General features: G+C 39.7%; 1 protein-coding gene across 9 annotated transcripts in view; it reads left to right on the forward strand.

Annotated features, from left to right (window-relative positions):
• Nucleotides 1–15,776, forward strand: part of CRY1 (cryptochrome circadian clock 1) — a 154,302-nt gene that overhangs the window by 82,027 nt on the left and 56,499 nt on the right. For 2 of the 9 annotated variants that reach the window (XM_021091557.1, XM_021091562.1), the window contains exons 8-14: nucleotides 1,080–1,231; nucleotides 1,461–1,663; nucleotides 1,768–1,863; nucleotides 5,635–5,706; nucleotides 5,786–5,892; nucleotides 10,166–10,327; nucleotides 12,404–12,502. In XM_021091557.1, the coding sequence (XP_020947216.1) occupies nucleotides 1,080–1,231; nucleotides 1,461–1,663; nucleotides 1,768–1,863; nucleotides 5,635–5,706; nucleotides 5,786–5,892 (630 nt within the window). In that variant the 3' untranslated portion in view covers nucleotides 10,166–10,327; nucleotides 12,404–12,502. Of the gene's footprint in view, nucleotides 1–1,079; nucleotides 1,232–1,460; nucleotides 1,664–1,767; nucleotides 1,864–5,634; nucleotides 5,707–5,785; nucleotides 7,307–10,165; nucleotides 10,333–12,380; nucleotides 12,503–15,776 lie in introns of those variants that run through there. The other 7 variants (XM_021091560.1, XM_021091564.1, XM_021091558.1 and 4 more) reach the window with 5 other exon arrangements.

Below are 15,776 nucleotides of genomic sequence, written 5' to 3' on the forward strand. Positions count from 1 at the left end.
ACCCTCAACCTCATGGCTCCTAGATGGATTTGTTTCCACTGTACCACAATGGGAACTCACCAAGGACCATTTCTGATCCTGTGTTTTTTGACATCTCCTGTATTTTCCTAGTACAAAGTTGTACTTGAGGTAGATATATAGCATGCACTTAATGAAGTTATAAATACTAATTTATTTTAACTCTTATTTCCCTTTTGAATAGAGGAATCCCAAATTTAAATTCTATAATACTAATCAATTTAAAGGTCATTTATATTTGGGAGTTCCCATTGTAGTGCAGCTCACACTAGTATCCCACTAGTATCCATGAGGATGTTGGTTTAGTCCCTGGCCTTGCTCAGTGTGTTGGGGATCCAGCATTGCCATGAGCTATGGTGTAGATTGCACATGTGGCTTGGATCCCAAGTTGCTGTGGCTTGTGGTGTAGGCCGGCAGCTGCAGTTCTGACTTGACCCCTAGCCTGGGAATTTCCATATGCTGAGGGTGTGGCTCTAAAAAGCAAAAATAAATAAATAAATAATAAAGGTCATTAATATTTGGATGCTCCCATTATGTAGGCCAGTGTACCAAGTTTCTAAGTTTTTCTTGGTGGTTTACTTAGTAGCATGTTTGCTTTCTAAAAAGTATTCACTGCTTTCCCCCCCCCCATTTTCTAATAAAATTGGTGACTTGAATAATTTTTTTGTTCATTTGTTTTGCTTTTCAGGGCTACAACTGTGGCATGTGGAAGTTTCCAGGCTATGGGTCGAATTGTAGCTGCAGCTGCCGGCTTACACCACAGCAACACCAGATCCGAGCTGCATCTGCGACCTTTGAGTGATTTTTATTGTTCCCCTTCAATAACACTGCAAAGATTAGAAAGGTAAATTCTATTCAGAAATCTATATATTACTAATTTATTTCTTTCCCTGAAATAACTCAGAATAGAAAATAGACAAGGGAGCTAACTTTGGAATATTTAATTTTACAGTTCTGTGCTAGATTTTCTTTGCCTTGGCTTTTGATCTACAGACATCTGGAAAATGCTTGCTTTGAGAATTATGTGTGTGTACACTAATTGGTTACTGTTACTTTTGAAGGTATTTGAAGAATTACTGCTTGATGCAGATTGGAGCATAAATGCTGGAAGTTGGATGTGGCTGTCTTGTAGTTCCTTTTTCCAACAGTTTTTTCACTGCTATTGCCCTGTTGGTTTTGGTAGGAGAACAGACCCTAATGGAGACTATATCAGGTGAATCAAGGGTAATTATTACTGTTTGGAATAGCTAATCCAGGAAGAGCTTTTCATGTTTAAGTGATACTTAAAGTATTCCCCACTCACAATGGGCAATAGAGATGAGGAGAAGGGTACCGAATCATTTGAATGGTATAGATTTGATTTTTGTCACTCATAGTTAATAGTTTGTTTTAATTTGCTTACAATTCAGTTTATTAATAATTTTTCTTCCTTCTCCCAAAAGGCGTTATTTGCCTGTCCTAAGAGGCTTCCCTGCAAAATATATCTATGATCCCTGGAATGCACCAGAAGGTATTCAAAAGGTAGCCAAATGTTTGATAGGAGTTAATTATCCTAAACCAATGGTGAACCACGCTGAGGCAAGCCGTTTGAATATTGAGAGGATGAAGCAGATCTATCAGCAGCTTTCACGATATAGAGGGTTAGGTATGTCAGTAAATGCCTTTGATTTGTTTCTTTGGCAGCTCTTTATGCACCTATCCTTGAATTTGATCTTGATCATAACTTAATAGGAAAATTTTTCCCTTTAGGTCTTCTTGCGTCAGTGCCATCTAATCCTAACGGGAATGGAGGCCTCATGGGGTATTCTCCTGGAGAAAATATCCCAGGTTGTAGCAGCAGTGGAAGTAAGTGAAAAGGAAATTTCTGCACGTAGTAATATAAAGGGATTAATAATGAAATACATTGTTTATTGTACCTCATTATAATATACCTTTTAAAAAAGTCTATCTTTAAAATTTGTGTAATAGGTTTCTTGCATATATGCAAACATGTATGTGTATACACACACACGCACACGCACACACACACACACACATCCTCACTCCATTAGTGACATCTTAGAGATGGAAAGCATCATTACATGTGGTAGAACTGGGGTCAAGGTAAAAAGTGTTTTGCAAACTGAATGAGGAGAGCAATTTTAAGGATAAAATGAAACTCAAATATTGTATTTTCAGAATGCTGCTCATTATCTTTTACTTTCTTTGGTATTTATCAGCTATAAAGTCAGACGCCCTGTGAACATGGCCAGAAGATTTATACACATGCCTATGAGTATTTATCATACTCATTTGCACATGAGTTTTTTCTTACAAAGCCTGGTCTGTAATGGTTTTCTTTATGATGTATATTTGGTTGCCACATATGTTCTTTTTTTTTTTAGGGCCACACCTACAGCATATGGAGGATCCCAAGCTAGGGGTTGAATCGGAGCTATAGCTGCCGGCCTACGCCACAGCCATGACAGATCCGAGCCACATCTGTGACCTACACCACAGCTCATGGCAACGCCAGACCCTTAACCCACTGAGCAAGGCCAGAGATCAAATCCACAACCTCATGGTTCCTGTGGGATTCATTTCCGCTGCACCACGACTGGAACTTCTCCACATATGTTCTTAATACGTGTGATATTAATAATGCCAAGAAGTCAGTATGTATTGGATATTTGAGTCATTCTATCAATTTTCAAAGGTTCTAACCAAAACTAGCATGAAGCTAATTAATTTGATTAAAAATAAAAATAAGGCTGCATTTGAGGAATGCTTAATTTTTTTAAGTCAAATGTTCAAAATATATTAAGAATAAAACCTAAAACAAATCAAACCTTTCTGAATTCAGAAATATTTTCCATACTTTTGAGAGCACGTATCCTCCAACAATTAGCTTATGGAGACAGTAAGTAGTTGAGCTAACAATCCAGATGCAAGTCTAGTCCTGAAGTTCATCCTCTTTCCTGAATCACTGGCCTCCCGTGCAAATGTAGTGCCATGTGTAGTGTTTATAAGACAGCATATTTTATTCCTGGAAAGTGTTTGACTTGCATTCACATTGTTGCTAATGATGGCAGTGTACTTCAGAAATGTTCTTTCTTGGGTCTCCTACAATTTGAAGTAAACTTTAACAAGATATCATTTCAGAAGCTCTATCAGATTTCTTAAGTGGTTCAAAGACTGCCTTTTCTGCCCACGTGAGTTTGAGGACACAGAAGTTCTGTGAAGCACTAAGATAACAGGCAGATAGCAAAGGGTTGGAAAGCAACAGGGTGCAGGTACCTAGCTAATGGGTAATGGTGGGACCTCCTCTTTCCTAGTCCAGTCAGATTTATATTCATTACTTAGAGTTATCTGCAAAAACTAATCATGATAGCAAGTTAAATTGTAATAATTTTGCTTTACAAATTTATAAACATATGCTGTTTTAGTATTGGATTAATAAATCTTGAAAGAAGTCTAATATAAATATTTTCCTATAACACCCTTTGTGGCTAGGTGCCATGAGGCTTTCAAAAGACATAGAAGACATAGAAGCTACTTAGAACTTAGAGTCTAAATGAGGGTGTGGAAGGAAAAAAAAAAAAACAAATGAAATAAGTGATAAGTGGTAAGCTGCTGCCTCCCCATGCAATGGGAAAAAGAGATCATTGAGAGCCCAAGGAACTAGGACTAACTTCTTTGGAAGATAGTGGAGGTAAGTAGCATTTAATAGGCAGATGAAGGAGAGAGCATTGTAAACCTGGAAATGGGAGTGACTATGAAAAGATCCTTAGGAAAATATGCTGTTAAGCATTTTCCCCCTCTGGTTTCTGTTCCATTTGAAAAGATTTATATACTTTGGAAGCATATCCCTTTATGCCCTATAATTATCCTATTTGTAGGCTTTTATTTTACAGTGTCTTACAAGGCATTTCAAAGGGCAAGATTATGATTTTTCTCAAGTTTCTTAATGACTTGTGCAAAAATCTTTAATCTCTATCACCCAAACTGCATTTTCCTTCTCTGCATTCTTCCTTCAAAAATCTCTGACTGGGAGTTCCTATTGTGGCTCAGCGGTTAATGAACCTGACTAGCATTCATGAGGATGGGGCTTCAATCCCTGGCTTTGCTCAGTGGATTAAGGATCCAGTGCTGCCGTGAACTGTGGTGTAGGTCACAGACACAGCTCGGATCCCACGTTGCTGCGCCTCTGGCATAGGCCAGCGGCTACAGCTCTGATTGGACCCTTAGCCTGGAAACCTCCATATGCTGCAGATAGGGCCCTAAAAAGACAGACAGACAGACAGACAGACAGACAGACAGACAGACACACACACACACACACACACACACACACACACACACACACACACACACACTGCAGGGGGAATAAAACCTGTCATTTAAAACAAAAAAACAAACAAAAAAACACCAAAGGTCTCTGACTTTTTGTGCTCAGGAAAGAATAAGCCAGCATACATAGATGTTGTGAAGTATTTTTGTTCTTATAATAAGGCAGGCTACAATCTCTTTATTACAGTAATAGTTTTAATTTTTAGTTAAAATTTTTTTCTATTATAAAACACCTGTTCAGCATTACTAGTCATTGGAGAATTGCAAATTAAAACTAAGAGAGTTGCCTGGTGGCCTAGCGATTAAGGATTTGGCATTATCACTGCTCTGGCTCAGGTTCAAGCCCTCGTCCAAGAACTTCAGAATGCCACAGGTGTGGCAAAAACAAACAAATAAATTACTAAGAGGAGTTCCCTTGGAGTTCTCCTGTGACGCAGCAGGTTAAGGATCCAGCATTGTCAGTGCTGTGGTGCGGGTTCAATTCCTGGCCTGGGAACTTAGGTATGCCATGGATACAGCCAAAAAAAAAACATCACCAGGGAGCAGTAGGTTGTTAGTTTATAGTGGAGATTTCCATTTCCAGAAGTCTTCATCCTGATCAGGGCATCTACTTTACCAATTTCGAGTATCTGAAAAGCTGAGTTCTTTATCCAGAGGAACTTGATGAGTTTGAAGTTACGCTAAAAACAAGCAGATTGTCTTGTTCGGGCCATCAGATGACCACTCCAGGGATAAAGTCCTCATATTTTACCATAGAACCTACTTTTTTTGTGCCAACCCATTCTTCTATAGTATTTTTTTCTTTTTAAAAGAGCTGATACACAAGCTAGGTAACTGCCCAATTATCTGTGTCTCCTTGTGTGAATTGTTTAACTCTCATCTGGTAGGCCCTCATTCCCTTATCTCCAAGGACTTATGTTTTAGTTGGGTGCTGAGGGAGGAAGAGGGTAGAATGAGGGGACAGGAGATGAAGGAAGGGTGTGTATATCTCACTGATGCCCTGTGTTTTGCATTCATGGTTAAATGTCTGATTTTTGTCATCCAGTAAAGAAGTGTTTTTTAGGAAATGATTATCAGTGATTCTGCCTTTGAGTAGTCAACATTTCTTTGACCCTAAATTTAAATTTTCCTGACTTGGGCATGTGATTTTCAGTTCATATGAAGGACTGTGGATTAGTCCTAAAAAGTATAAATGACCTTAAATACAAATACTGAAAACTGGATTTATAATCTTAGTCCATACAACTTGGAATTTAAGTAATTTTACTATGTATTAAATACTAACAGGTTGCCCTCAAGGAAGTGGTATTTTACATTACGCTCATGGAGAGAGTCAGCAAAATCACCTATTAAAGCAAGGTAAGAATGTAGCATTCGAGCATATTGTTCTTTTCACCTTTCCTATCTTAAATATACATTTTTTAAAAAAAATGTGTAGGAAGAAGCTCCACGGGCAGTGGTCTTAGCAGTGCGAAACGTCCTAGTCAGGAAGAGGACACGCAGAGCATCATCGGTCCTAAAGTCCAGCGACAGAGCACTAATTAGGTAAATATTTTAGAGCTGTATTTCTTGCTTTAGTGGATTGTGTGATCCACATAAATTAATTTCCAAAATGGAGCTATCTCTATTTTCAAACCAGAGAACATGAGGCATACATTTTTCAGTGATTGTTATAAAATCAGTCAATTCTTAGACAAGAGAAATGCATCTGTACTGAACAGAGTGCTGCTGTACTCAGTTTTGTGGTCATCTGAACCAATGATCTTCAGATCTGAAAAGCTTATGATGTGCTCAAGTTTTTTCTCATAAAAAGCCATCCTTTTCATTTCCTTCCTATGTGACCATGAGTCTAAAACAATTAAAGTGACCATTTTATTTTAGTGGTATTAATATAATCCCTTTATGAACTTTCCCCCAAATCTTCTCGTAAGTGCTTATGAATTTCTTTTATTTATTGTGATACTTCTAAAATATAAATTCTTTCCAGTTTGGAAATAGTTTAAGTTTTTTAAAATGTTGGCCCTTTTTGCAGAAGTACCGAAAAGCCATGCCTGTATTCAGTTCAACTGGATATGGAATATTATTATGTGATTTAAATTTATATGAAAAGTATTCACACAGTGCATTTGTCAGTTTTTAAAGATTTTTGCTTCTTCAGTTATCTTAAAATGTTGACATTTTAAAAATTATTGCTGTTTTTTAATGCCAACTTAATTAGACTATAGATTTCTTATAGATCAGTAAACACTCATCAGATTTTAGTCATTTAATTCCTTGCAATCAAGCTTTACCCAGTTTTTGTTTTTCCTTTAAATCACAGAAAACATTCAGGAGAAATACTGTTGCAGCTGAAATTGGTGGGGAATTCAATACTTTTTCAGTTTAATTATTTTAAAACATTCTTCATTGATGGAAAGCAATTACATATTGAAATGCATTATTTCTAATAACATTTCTGTGGTTTTTAACTTTTTAATGAATTTGACAGGACAAATGGTAATTTGTATATAAAGAACTTGTTAAAAGAATTTGCTTAATGTAAATATAGTTACAATTAGAATAGACCCATCAATATATTTTTGATAATTTTTCATGTATGGTAGAAGTTAAAGTGAAAAGTTGATATTCTGATATCAAAATTTTGAGAGTCAATGTGGGAAAATAGGAAGTTTTTAGACTTTCTTAAAAGACTTTGTTAAAATTTTAGGACAAAATTTTTCTTGAAATCATTGTTTTGTCTAACTTCATACTCTTTGATAATAATGTTTTAGAAAAATATGTGTAATCAAAATTGGTAGTTATAGCCTCTGTTAACACAGACTATATATGTTTTAAAGCTTTGTGTATGCTTGTTTTGACCCAAATTTGTGCCAGTATCATGTGTTAAGTTCTTGTTTCCCTTTCTTTGTTCATTTGTAGCTAAAGTGACTTTGTTATTAAAGTATATGCACATATGGAATCCTGTGTACTTGGTGGTGGTTTTTTTTTCTTTTAAAGAATGTTTTGTTTGTTTTAGGTAAGGTGGAGAGCATTAGTATGTGAGATGTAATTACAAATTAGAGACTTATTTTATAAGCTACATGTCACTATTCTGAATGAAGAAACAGCTGCTATATATTTAGTAGAATATTTTTTAGAATTATTCCAAATAAGAATACTGTCTTCCAGATACTTCATACTTTTAAAAATAAAGTTATCTATAAGAAAGATTTAAAACCAGAGAGATTTTTTTTTCAAGTAATAGGGCTTATACGGTGATTAACTGTGAGTTAATCAATACGGGATAACAGAGTGTGGGCCCTGGAGTCAAATGATTGGCTCGCTCATTCATTAGCTTTGAGATCTTGGGCAGTTATTGACCTTTTGTGCCTTCTTTTTTCTTGTTTATAAAATGAGGATGAGAGTAGCATCTGCCTCACACTACACATGAAGTCCTCTTAACAGTGCCTGGCATGTAGTAGGATGCTTGATAAATGTTAGTTCCAGGGTTGTCATGCTGTGTAGCTCCCTGGACTGTGCAGTGCAGTCTGTGTAACTGCATGCTGAAGCTCTGGTTACCATGATTATTGTCCCTTTATTGTTCTCTAGCAGGCTAGTTCTTACCATTTGGAATTATCACCATTGGCTTTTGTTTTCCCGCCTTTATTGGTGATAAGGTGGTCAGTGTGGGGAGTTCCCTGGTGGCCTAGTGGCTAAGGATCCAGTGTTGTCACTGCTGTGGCACAGATTGGATCCCGGGCCCAGGAACTTTTACATGCCTTCGGCACAGCCAGAAGAAAAGATATTCAGTGTGATCATTGTATCTAAAGGTAATGCGAGATCAGTTTGAGTCAGAAATCCAAAAACAATTTTTTTTTTTTCTGCACCCATGGCAGATAGAAATTCCTGGGCCAGGGATCCAACCTGTGCTACAGCAGTGACCCGAGCTGCTGCAGTGACAGTGCCAGATCCTTAACCTACTGTGCCACAAGGGAGCTCCAACAATATTATCATCTCTTATGTATTAGAAACTTCAGTACCTTCCCACAATCTCAGACATATGTATGTAATTTTCTTGTAGATAATATGCCTAATACTAGGTTCTTTGGACCCCCATTTCTCCATCTAAGTGTTTTTTTCTAATTTTTTTAAATTAAAGTATAGTGATTTACAGTGTTGTGCCAATTTCCTACGTTTTGTTTTTTTTTTAATTTTATTGTCCTAGAAATGAACTCTTTAAATACTTAGGATGGGAAAAGAAACTTCAGGTAGCATTTAGTTGTTCAGTTTCAAGTGTTGATTACAATGTACAGGGTTATATGTATTGTCATTCCTTATATAGGTATATGGAGCCATGGTACAAGTTGCCAGCACCCTAGTGAACAGCTCTTCTCCTTCCCCCATGACCAGTGACTGGCATGCAGTTCTAAGACTTGAGTTTACATTCCTTAACTTCCTTTTCTTTTCTGTATCCTACTTTAATTCCCTTTTCCTGGATGCAGGTGACACACTTTGATTAGTGTGGACCCCAGATCCTTGTATTTCAGAAAGAAGAGTGCAATAAAGTCATGAATAGGGTAGGGTTTTTGTATAGGGGCAACTCAGAGGGGGAAGGGTTACTGGACAAACACTCCCCTACCATATATACATGAGCTACTGAGTTAATTCTGGAATATCCTGGAGATAAGTTGATCTGGAGACAAGGAGCCAGAATTCTTGCTGCTTTGTGGAATTAAAGTGCAAGTGTCAGCCACTTATCAACAAAGCCCATTGAACAAAAACTGGGTGCTAAAGCTAGACTCAAAGATTTTGTTAGCATTTCATGAGTTGCTACGATGTGCCAAGCCTTGGTCACAGGAAAATAAATTCATCAGTATCCACAAGGAGTTCACCCAAAAAGGAGAGAGGGAAGTCTAGCAGAATCACAGCGCTGTGTGTTAAGGCTCTTAGAACTATACACGGTGTATACTGTGAAACACACAAAGGGAGGGGCCTCCAGCCTGGGACAGTCAGAGCTTTCCTGACCTCAGCTCCACACCCAGCAAAGGACAGCTAGGACAGCAAGAGCACTCTGTCCTTAAAAACATTTAACTCGGTTGTGATTCATCATGTCCTTGGTTGTTAATGTCTTTGTCCTCCACTAGCATGTAAATTCCATCGAGATAGGGAATGTACTTTATTCCTCCTCTGTCTTGTCCACCCGTTTTGTCATTGCTGCTTCACGTGCTTGACACTTATAGGCATACCATAAACATTTGTATAGATAAATATGAAATGAGGCAGACATTGATCATGGTTTTAAGGAGAAATTTGTTTATGAAGTTGGCATCACAGGTAAGAATTAGAATGTAAACCAGTTTATCAGAAAAGTCTCATATTTAGGCGAAGGTGGCAGGAGAGAGGCTCTTAAAGACACTGTAGCTAACTGCTGGATGAGGGGTAGGAGGGAGAAGAGAGGCAGGAAGGCTAGATAGGTTCCAAAGAGGTTTCGGGATCTTTTAAACTACGTTTCTTTTGTAAATTCATTCTTTTACTATTGAATTATTTTAGATAAAGCAATTTGAATTACTTCTACCCTTTTTTTGTCTCACGGGCTAATGACATTCCCCAAGGGCCAAAAGGACTGCAACTTATAAGTTCTCTAAAATACTGGAAGGAAACAGGCGTGAAAACCGCCAAGCCAATAATTGCTGGTGGGAGGCGCTGTTCCCTGGAAAGGCGATTCCCACGCTGTAACACCTGCCCCGCCCGCTACGCTACGTCAGGAGGGTCACGTAGCCTGGGTCCCGCACCCTGATTGGCTACGTTTTGGGTTCCGGGGTTTTCTGCGGGTTCACAGGTGGCTGGGTCGACTGAGGGAATTGGGCGGCTTGGGACCCAGCCTCAGTTCCCGGACCTCGGGAGGAACGGAGGTAGACCGCAGGAGCCTCAGCCCGGGGAGGAAGGAAGGACGGAGCCAGAGACCCGGTATTCGCATACGGTACAGAGCGGATGCCGACAGGTGAGGTGCGCCTTTCCTGCACCCCTGGGGGCGATTGTTACCGGCCTAGGGACGGGAGTCGGAAGCTGCCCGCAGCGAAGCCTGACTCCTCGCCAGCTGCTCAGCTCCGCCTGGCTTGCCTGGTAAACGCCTGGGCTGCAGGTTGGAAGTTTCTTTGAGAAAGTGCAGGCCCCACGTAATGAATGTGCGGCTTTCCATCGCTCCCCAAATCCTCGTTTTTGGGCCCTTGTTCTGTTTTATAAGCACTGGTGTTAATTGAAACGGTTAGCAGCAAGTACATGTTACAAAAGTAGAACTCAGTTGAGTTACTCGTGTTTGTAGAGGGGACTGTATCTTGAAAATTGTGCATTGTAAACAGAAATGGATTTCACTCTTCAAAGATGCTTAAGAAACATGAAGTATCAGAAAATGGCCTACGTTATGATTTAAAAAACATTTACCTAGGTCATTACTGTGTGCATAGCACAGGGCTAAGAGCCCTGAGGCAAGCTGTTGAGTTTGAATCCAACTTTTGTCTTTTATTAGCTGAGCAATCTTGGGCAGGCTACTTTACCTGCATGTTTCCTTATCCTCAAGGTGGGTTGTTGTGATAATTTAATGAGTTTCTGAACACGCCGTGATTTATAGTATTAATTTATTTAGTCTTCACAACCATCCAGGATGTAATCTTCACAGTTACCCAGTGTTCTCATTGTCCTGGTGCTCAGACTGAGGCACGGAGACGGAATTGACTTCCTCAAATCACAGCACAACTAATAACCAGGAATTAAAATTAACCCAGGCAGCCCACAGCTTTACCCACCTACATTAAGTTATAGTGAACTTGGCTTGTTCATTGAGCGGCTTGTTCATTGAGCTTCAGTTGATAGTGATTTTTTTTGTGTGTGTGTGACCCGTTGAAACTTTTTTTATTATAATTGATTTACAATGTTCTGTCAGTTTCTGCTGTACAGCAAAGTGACCCAGTTATATTATATTTTTTTCACATTAACCTCTATCATGTTCCATCACAAGTGATTAGATATAGTTCCCTGTGCTACACAGCAGGATCTCAATGCTTATCCACTCCAAAGGCAATAGTTTGCATCTCCTAACCCCAAACTCCCAATCCATCCCACTCCCTCCCTCTCCCCCTTGGCAACCACAAGTCTGTTCTCCATGTCCATGAGTTTCTTTTCTGTAGAAAGATTCAAGATGGATACTGATTTTCTCAGTGGGTCAAGTTCTTTGCTGGGTACACAGGGTAAAGTAGAACAGCATTTAGACCCTGCCTTACAGGTACATACACTCTAGTGCAAGTTGTTCATAGTTAAATTTCAGGGTGCCCTGCCCATGAACTGTGCTAAAAGTCTTTTGCAAAATGTTGTATGCCCCTTCCCCGCCCACCCACCCACCCTTTTTGGAAAGAGAGTCTGTGGCTCTCACCAGATTCTCTGATGGGTCTGTGATCCAAAGGTATGAAGAAATGTTTTAGCAGAAGACACAGAGCATAAGCTAAACAAAACCAAAAAAAACTGGTCGAGTGAATAAAGAACTCACAGGAGTATAAGTGCCACAGTGGGGTCAAGCGCACGATGCTGTGGAAGAGCACACATGAAGGTCATCTGCCCAGGAATACCTCCTAGTGTCAGAGTGCCAGCCAAGTGAAAGGTAGGGAAGCAGTTCATTGGGGTATGGCGGTGAACAATCTCTGCCCTCATGGAGGGTGAAACAGAAACCATATGTGACGAGCTGCAGCTATGCCAGGTGGCCCAGAGGAACATCCATGGTGCCAGCAGAGGCTCTAAGAGGGACAGGAGGCCTCATGTATTTGGGAAGAACAGGGAAGTTTCATTGAGAAAATGATACTTAGACCTGGGAAGTTAGAGCATTGTAGGCATGGGGAACAGCCCTCAGTCTTCAGATCCTCTGGGATGGGAACAGGTAAGATACCAGGGGCTAAAGAAAAGAGGTGCAGCTGGTGTCGGCAGAGGGCACTGGAGGTTTGGGTGCTGATAGAGCCTAGACAAAGAATCATGATAAAGCATCTTTACTTTATGTCTTTATCCTGAAGTGCTATTGAAAGGTTCATTGCAGGAAGGTGACCAGATCACATTTTGAGAAGAAGCTGGAAGGAAGCCCAAGTGGATTAACTGAAGCTCTGGACAAGGACAGGATCTCTGGGGAGAAACTAAGGTAAGAAGAGTGGGTCTAGAACTAAGCCTTGAAGATGAGTCTGTAGAGGAGACAAATAAAAGGCCTTCAGGAGTGTAGGAAGGAAGGAAGAGAACTGGGAGGGGATGGGGTGGGAAGTCCTGGAAATCAAGTGCAAGTATTTCACAGAGAGAGCGATCACTTGCGTTGAAAGCTGCAGATGTCAAAAGAGGGAGGAACGGAAACTACTCATTGGCTTTAATCACATGGAACTTCTCTGTGGAGAGTTATATAAATAGGAAGAGAGGAAATGGAGAGAGAGAAGGAGCTGTAAGAATTAACTGAAGGGGAGAAAAAAACAGGATTTTAGCTGGTGAGGCAGCCAGAGGAAGAGCCAGTTGAGGTGATTGGGGGGGGGGGGCGTCAGAGAGGAGGGTGCAGCCGAGGGAGTGAGTGCCTAAGAAAGAAGGGCTCCAGCCATCTCAGGCCAGTCAGGCTGGGACCAGCACAAGAGCAGGAACTACACTGCATGATGAAAGGTGTGACTGTAGGGAAGAGGAGATAGCAGAAGGAGTAATGAGTCCTCACACCTCACGTCTGGTGTGAGGCGTTGCATTCCTTTCAGAGGCAAGAGTATTGGTTGAGAGTGAAGGAGAGATTGGGTGTGTGGGGAAGCTGCAGGTCTGAGGGTCTGAGTTGAGAAGGTTTGACGTAGTTGGAGCGGGGGTGTGCATGCGAAAGAGTGAGTGGACAAGGATGGTGTGGCAGAGGGAGCCAAGGATGCAGCAAAAACCAGAAATTAATCTGCTGGTTCATTCAGGGAACTGCAAATATAGTAGAGGAGTGAGGATGGAGGCTGGAGGCTGGTTAGAAACCTGAACTACGTTTAATACTGTATAACAAAGGAGGAGGCATCACAAATCATGGAGAAGGAAAGGATTATTCAAAAATAATCCTTGAGATAGCTAAACTGTTGATAAAATCTACTCAGATTTTCAGCTCACGACCACAAATTTCAAAAGAATTCAAGGAGCTGGCTTTTAAAAGTCAAACAAAAATACAGAAAGAAATATGGGGGGCTTTTTATCTTATCATCTGATTCATAAAAGCAGTAGGGATCATAAAGGAAAAGGAAACTTCCCTAACCTTTTGGTAACTTCTGTTTTGTTTTGACACCTGCTACTCTGTATATGGACCTTGAAGACATTATGAGAAGTGAAATAAGCCAGACACACAGGACAAGTAATTGTATGATTCCGCTGATATTAAGTACCAAGAACAGGCAAATTCATAGAGACTGAAAGCAGAACAGAAATTACTAGGGGCTGAGAGGAGGAAGATGGGGAGTTATTTAATTGGTTCAAAATTTTCGTTTGAGGAGTTCCTGTCATGACTCAGTGATCATCAACTCGACTAGTATCCATGAGGATGCAGTTGGATCCATGGCCCTGCTCAGTGGGTGAAGGGTCTGGCATTGCCAAGAGCTGTGGTGTAGGTCACAGTTGCAGTTCAGATCCTGCATTGCTGTGGCTGTGGTGTAAGCTGGCAGCTACAACTCTGATTTGACCCCTACCCTGGAACTTCCATATGCCACAGGTGTGGCCCTAAAAAGGAAAAAAAAATTTTTTTGTTTGGGATGGTGAGAAAGTTCTGGAAATAGTGGTAGTGGTCATACAGCTTTGTGAATTTACTTAATGCCCCTGAACTGTATACTTAAAAGTGGTTAAAACTGTAAACCTTGTTATGTATATCTTACCACAGGAAGAAAAAAGTAGCTACTTTCGCACACTAAGGTAAACCGTTAATGGGTACAGATGAACTGGAGAAAATATTTCCGAAAGTGAGAGGATTATTTTTCTTAAAGTATAAAGAGTTTGTACAAGTCAGTTTTTAAAAAGAGATTGCTGTTTAAAAAGGCAAAGGCAGGAATAGTTCATTCACAAAAGGAAATAAAGGTCAGCAAAATAAAGAACAGCTCAACTTCACTGGTAAAAAAAGAAAATGGTTAAATTAGTGTTGTATTCATTTTTCACATAGCAAAATTAAAACAGAATTACTTATACTGCCTGTGAGAATGTGAGCTGAATAGTTTTTCTAGATAGTAAATTAACAATTTAGCTTTTCAAATGTTCATACATCACTTCCTCACTAATTCTACTCATGTAAATTCATCCTAAAGAAAAAAAAGTGGATAGATAATTTAGCATTTTGCAAAAATTACTAAAAATCCTAAATGCTTGATATTAGAAAATGAATTACAACATTATAGTGTATCCATCCAATATATCATGCACTCATTTTAAATGTTTAGAGAATTTTTGATGCCAAGGTCAGATCTTTATAGTGTATAGAAGAAGAAAATGAATTATATTTATAATGTGCATTGATCACAGAGGAGTTCTCAACATTTGTTTTTCACTTGTGCTGTGTTTGCTCATCAGACATAGAGCAAAACAGACAGCTTTTTTGTTTGTTTTTTGCTTTTTAGGGCCACACCTGTGGCGTATGGAGGTTCCCAGGCTAGGGAACCTAATCGAAGCTACAGCTGCCAGCCTACAGCACAGCCATGCCAGATCCTTAACCCACTGAGCGAGGTCAGGGATCGAACCCGCAACCTCATGGTTCCTAGTCGGATTCGTTTCGGCTACACCACGATGGGAACTCCCAGACAGCTTTAATTGTTCAGACAGCTCATCTGAGCACATGATAGCTCACCCTGGAATAATCAAGAAATGGGAGACAGCCTGCTTGTCTCTTAGGCTCATTGGGCAGGAACTTCTTGCCATGGCCATGTGGTTCTTACATTTAATGATCTGGCATTTTGTAGAGTAACCCCCACACTAAGACAACTACTTCCTCTAGTGGCTTAGACAGTGTCCTGTTTAATTTAAATCTATTTTATTTCCAGACTTACTATTTATAGCTCAAATTCATGTTTGTGTTTTAAAAGTCAACACCTCTTATTATTTGCTTAACCAAACACTGGAATCTGTTACTACCCTGGAGGAGCCCCTGGCTGCACTAGACTTACTGGAAGGACAGTATGCTGGTATCCAGCATGGGGCCTGCTTAAGAGATTTTCAAGGAAAATTCTGAGTTTTTGCCATTTTCACTTTATAGGCTAAGTTTAAAGCAAAGCACTCACATACAAGGGCAGCCTTGCTTTATGTATTTAAAATATTATAATAAAGGGAGTGAGAATCATAGAAAAAACTGGACATACATGTCAAAATATGAAGTTGTCTATAGACGGTAAAATTGTGACTTTTTCCACTTATACTTTTAGAAACTTGGCACATTCGCTGTAGTGAGCATG

This window comes from Sus scrofa, chromosome 5, assembly GCF_000003025.6.
Source record: "Sus scrofa isolate TJ Tabasco breed Duroc chromosome 5, Sscrofa11.1, whole genome shotgun sequence".
NCBI classification, from domain to species: domain Eukaryota; kingdom Metazoa; phylum Chordata; class Mammalia; order Artiodactyla; family Suidae; genus Sus; species Sus scrofa.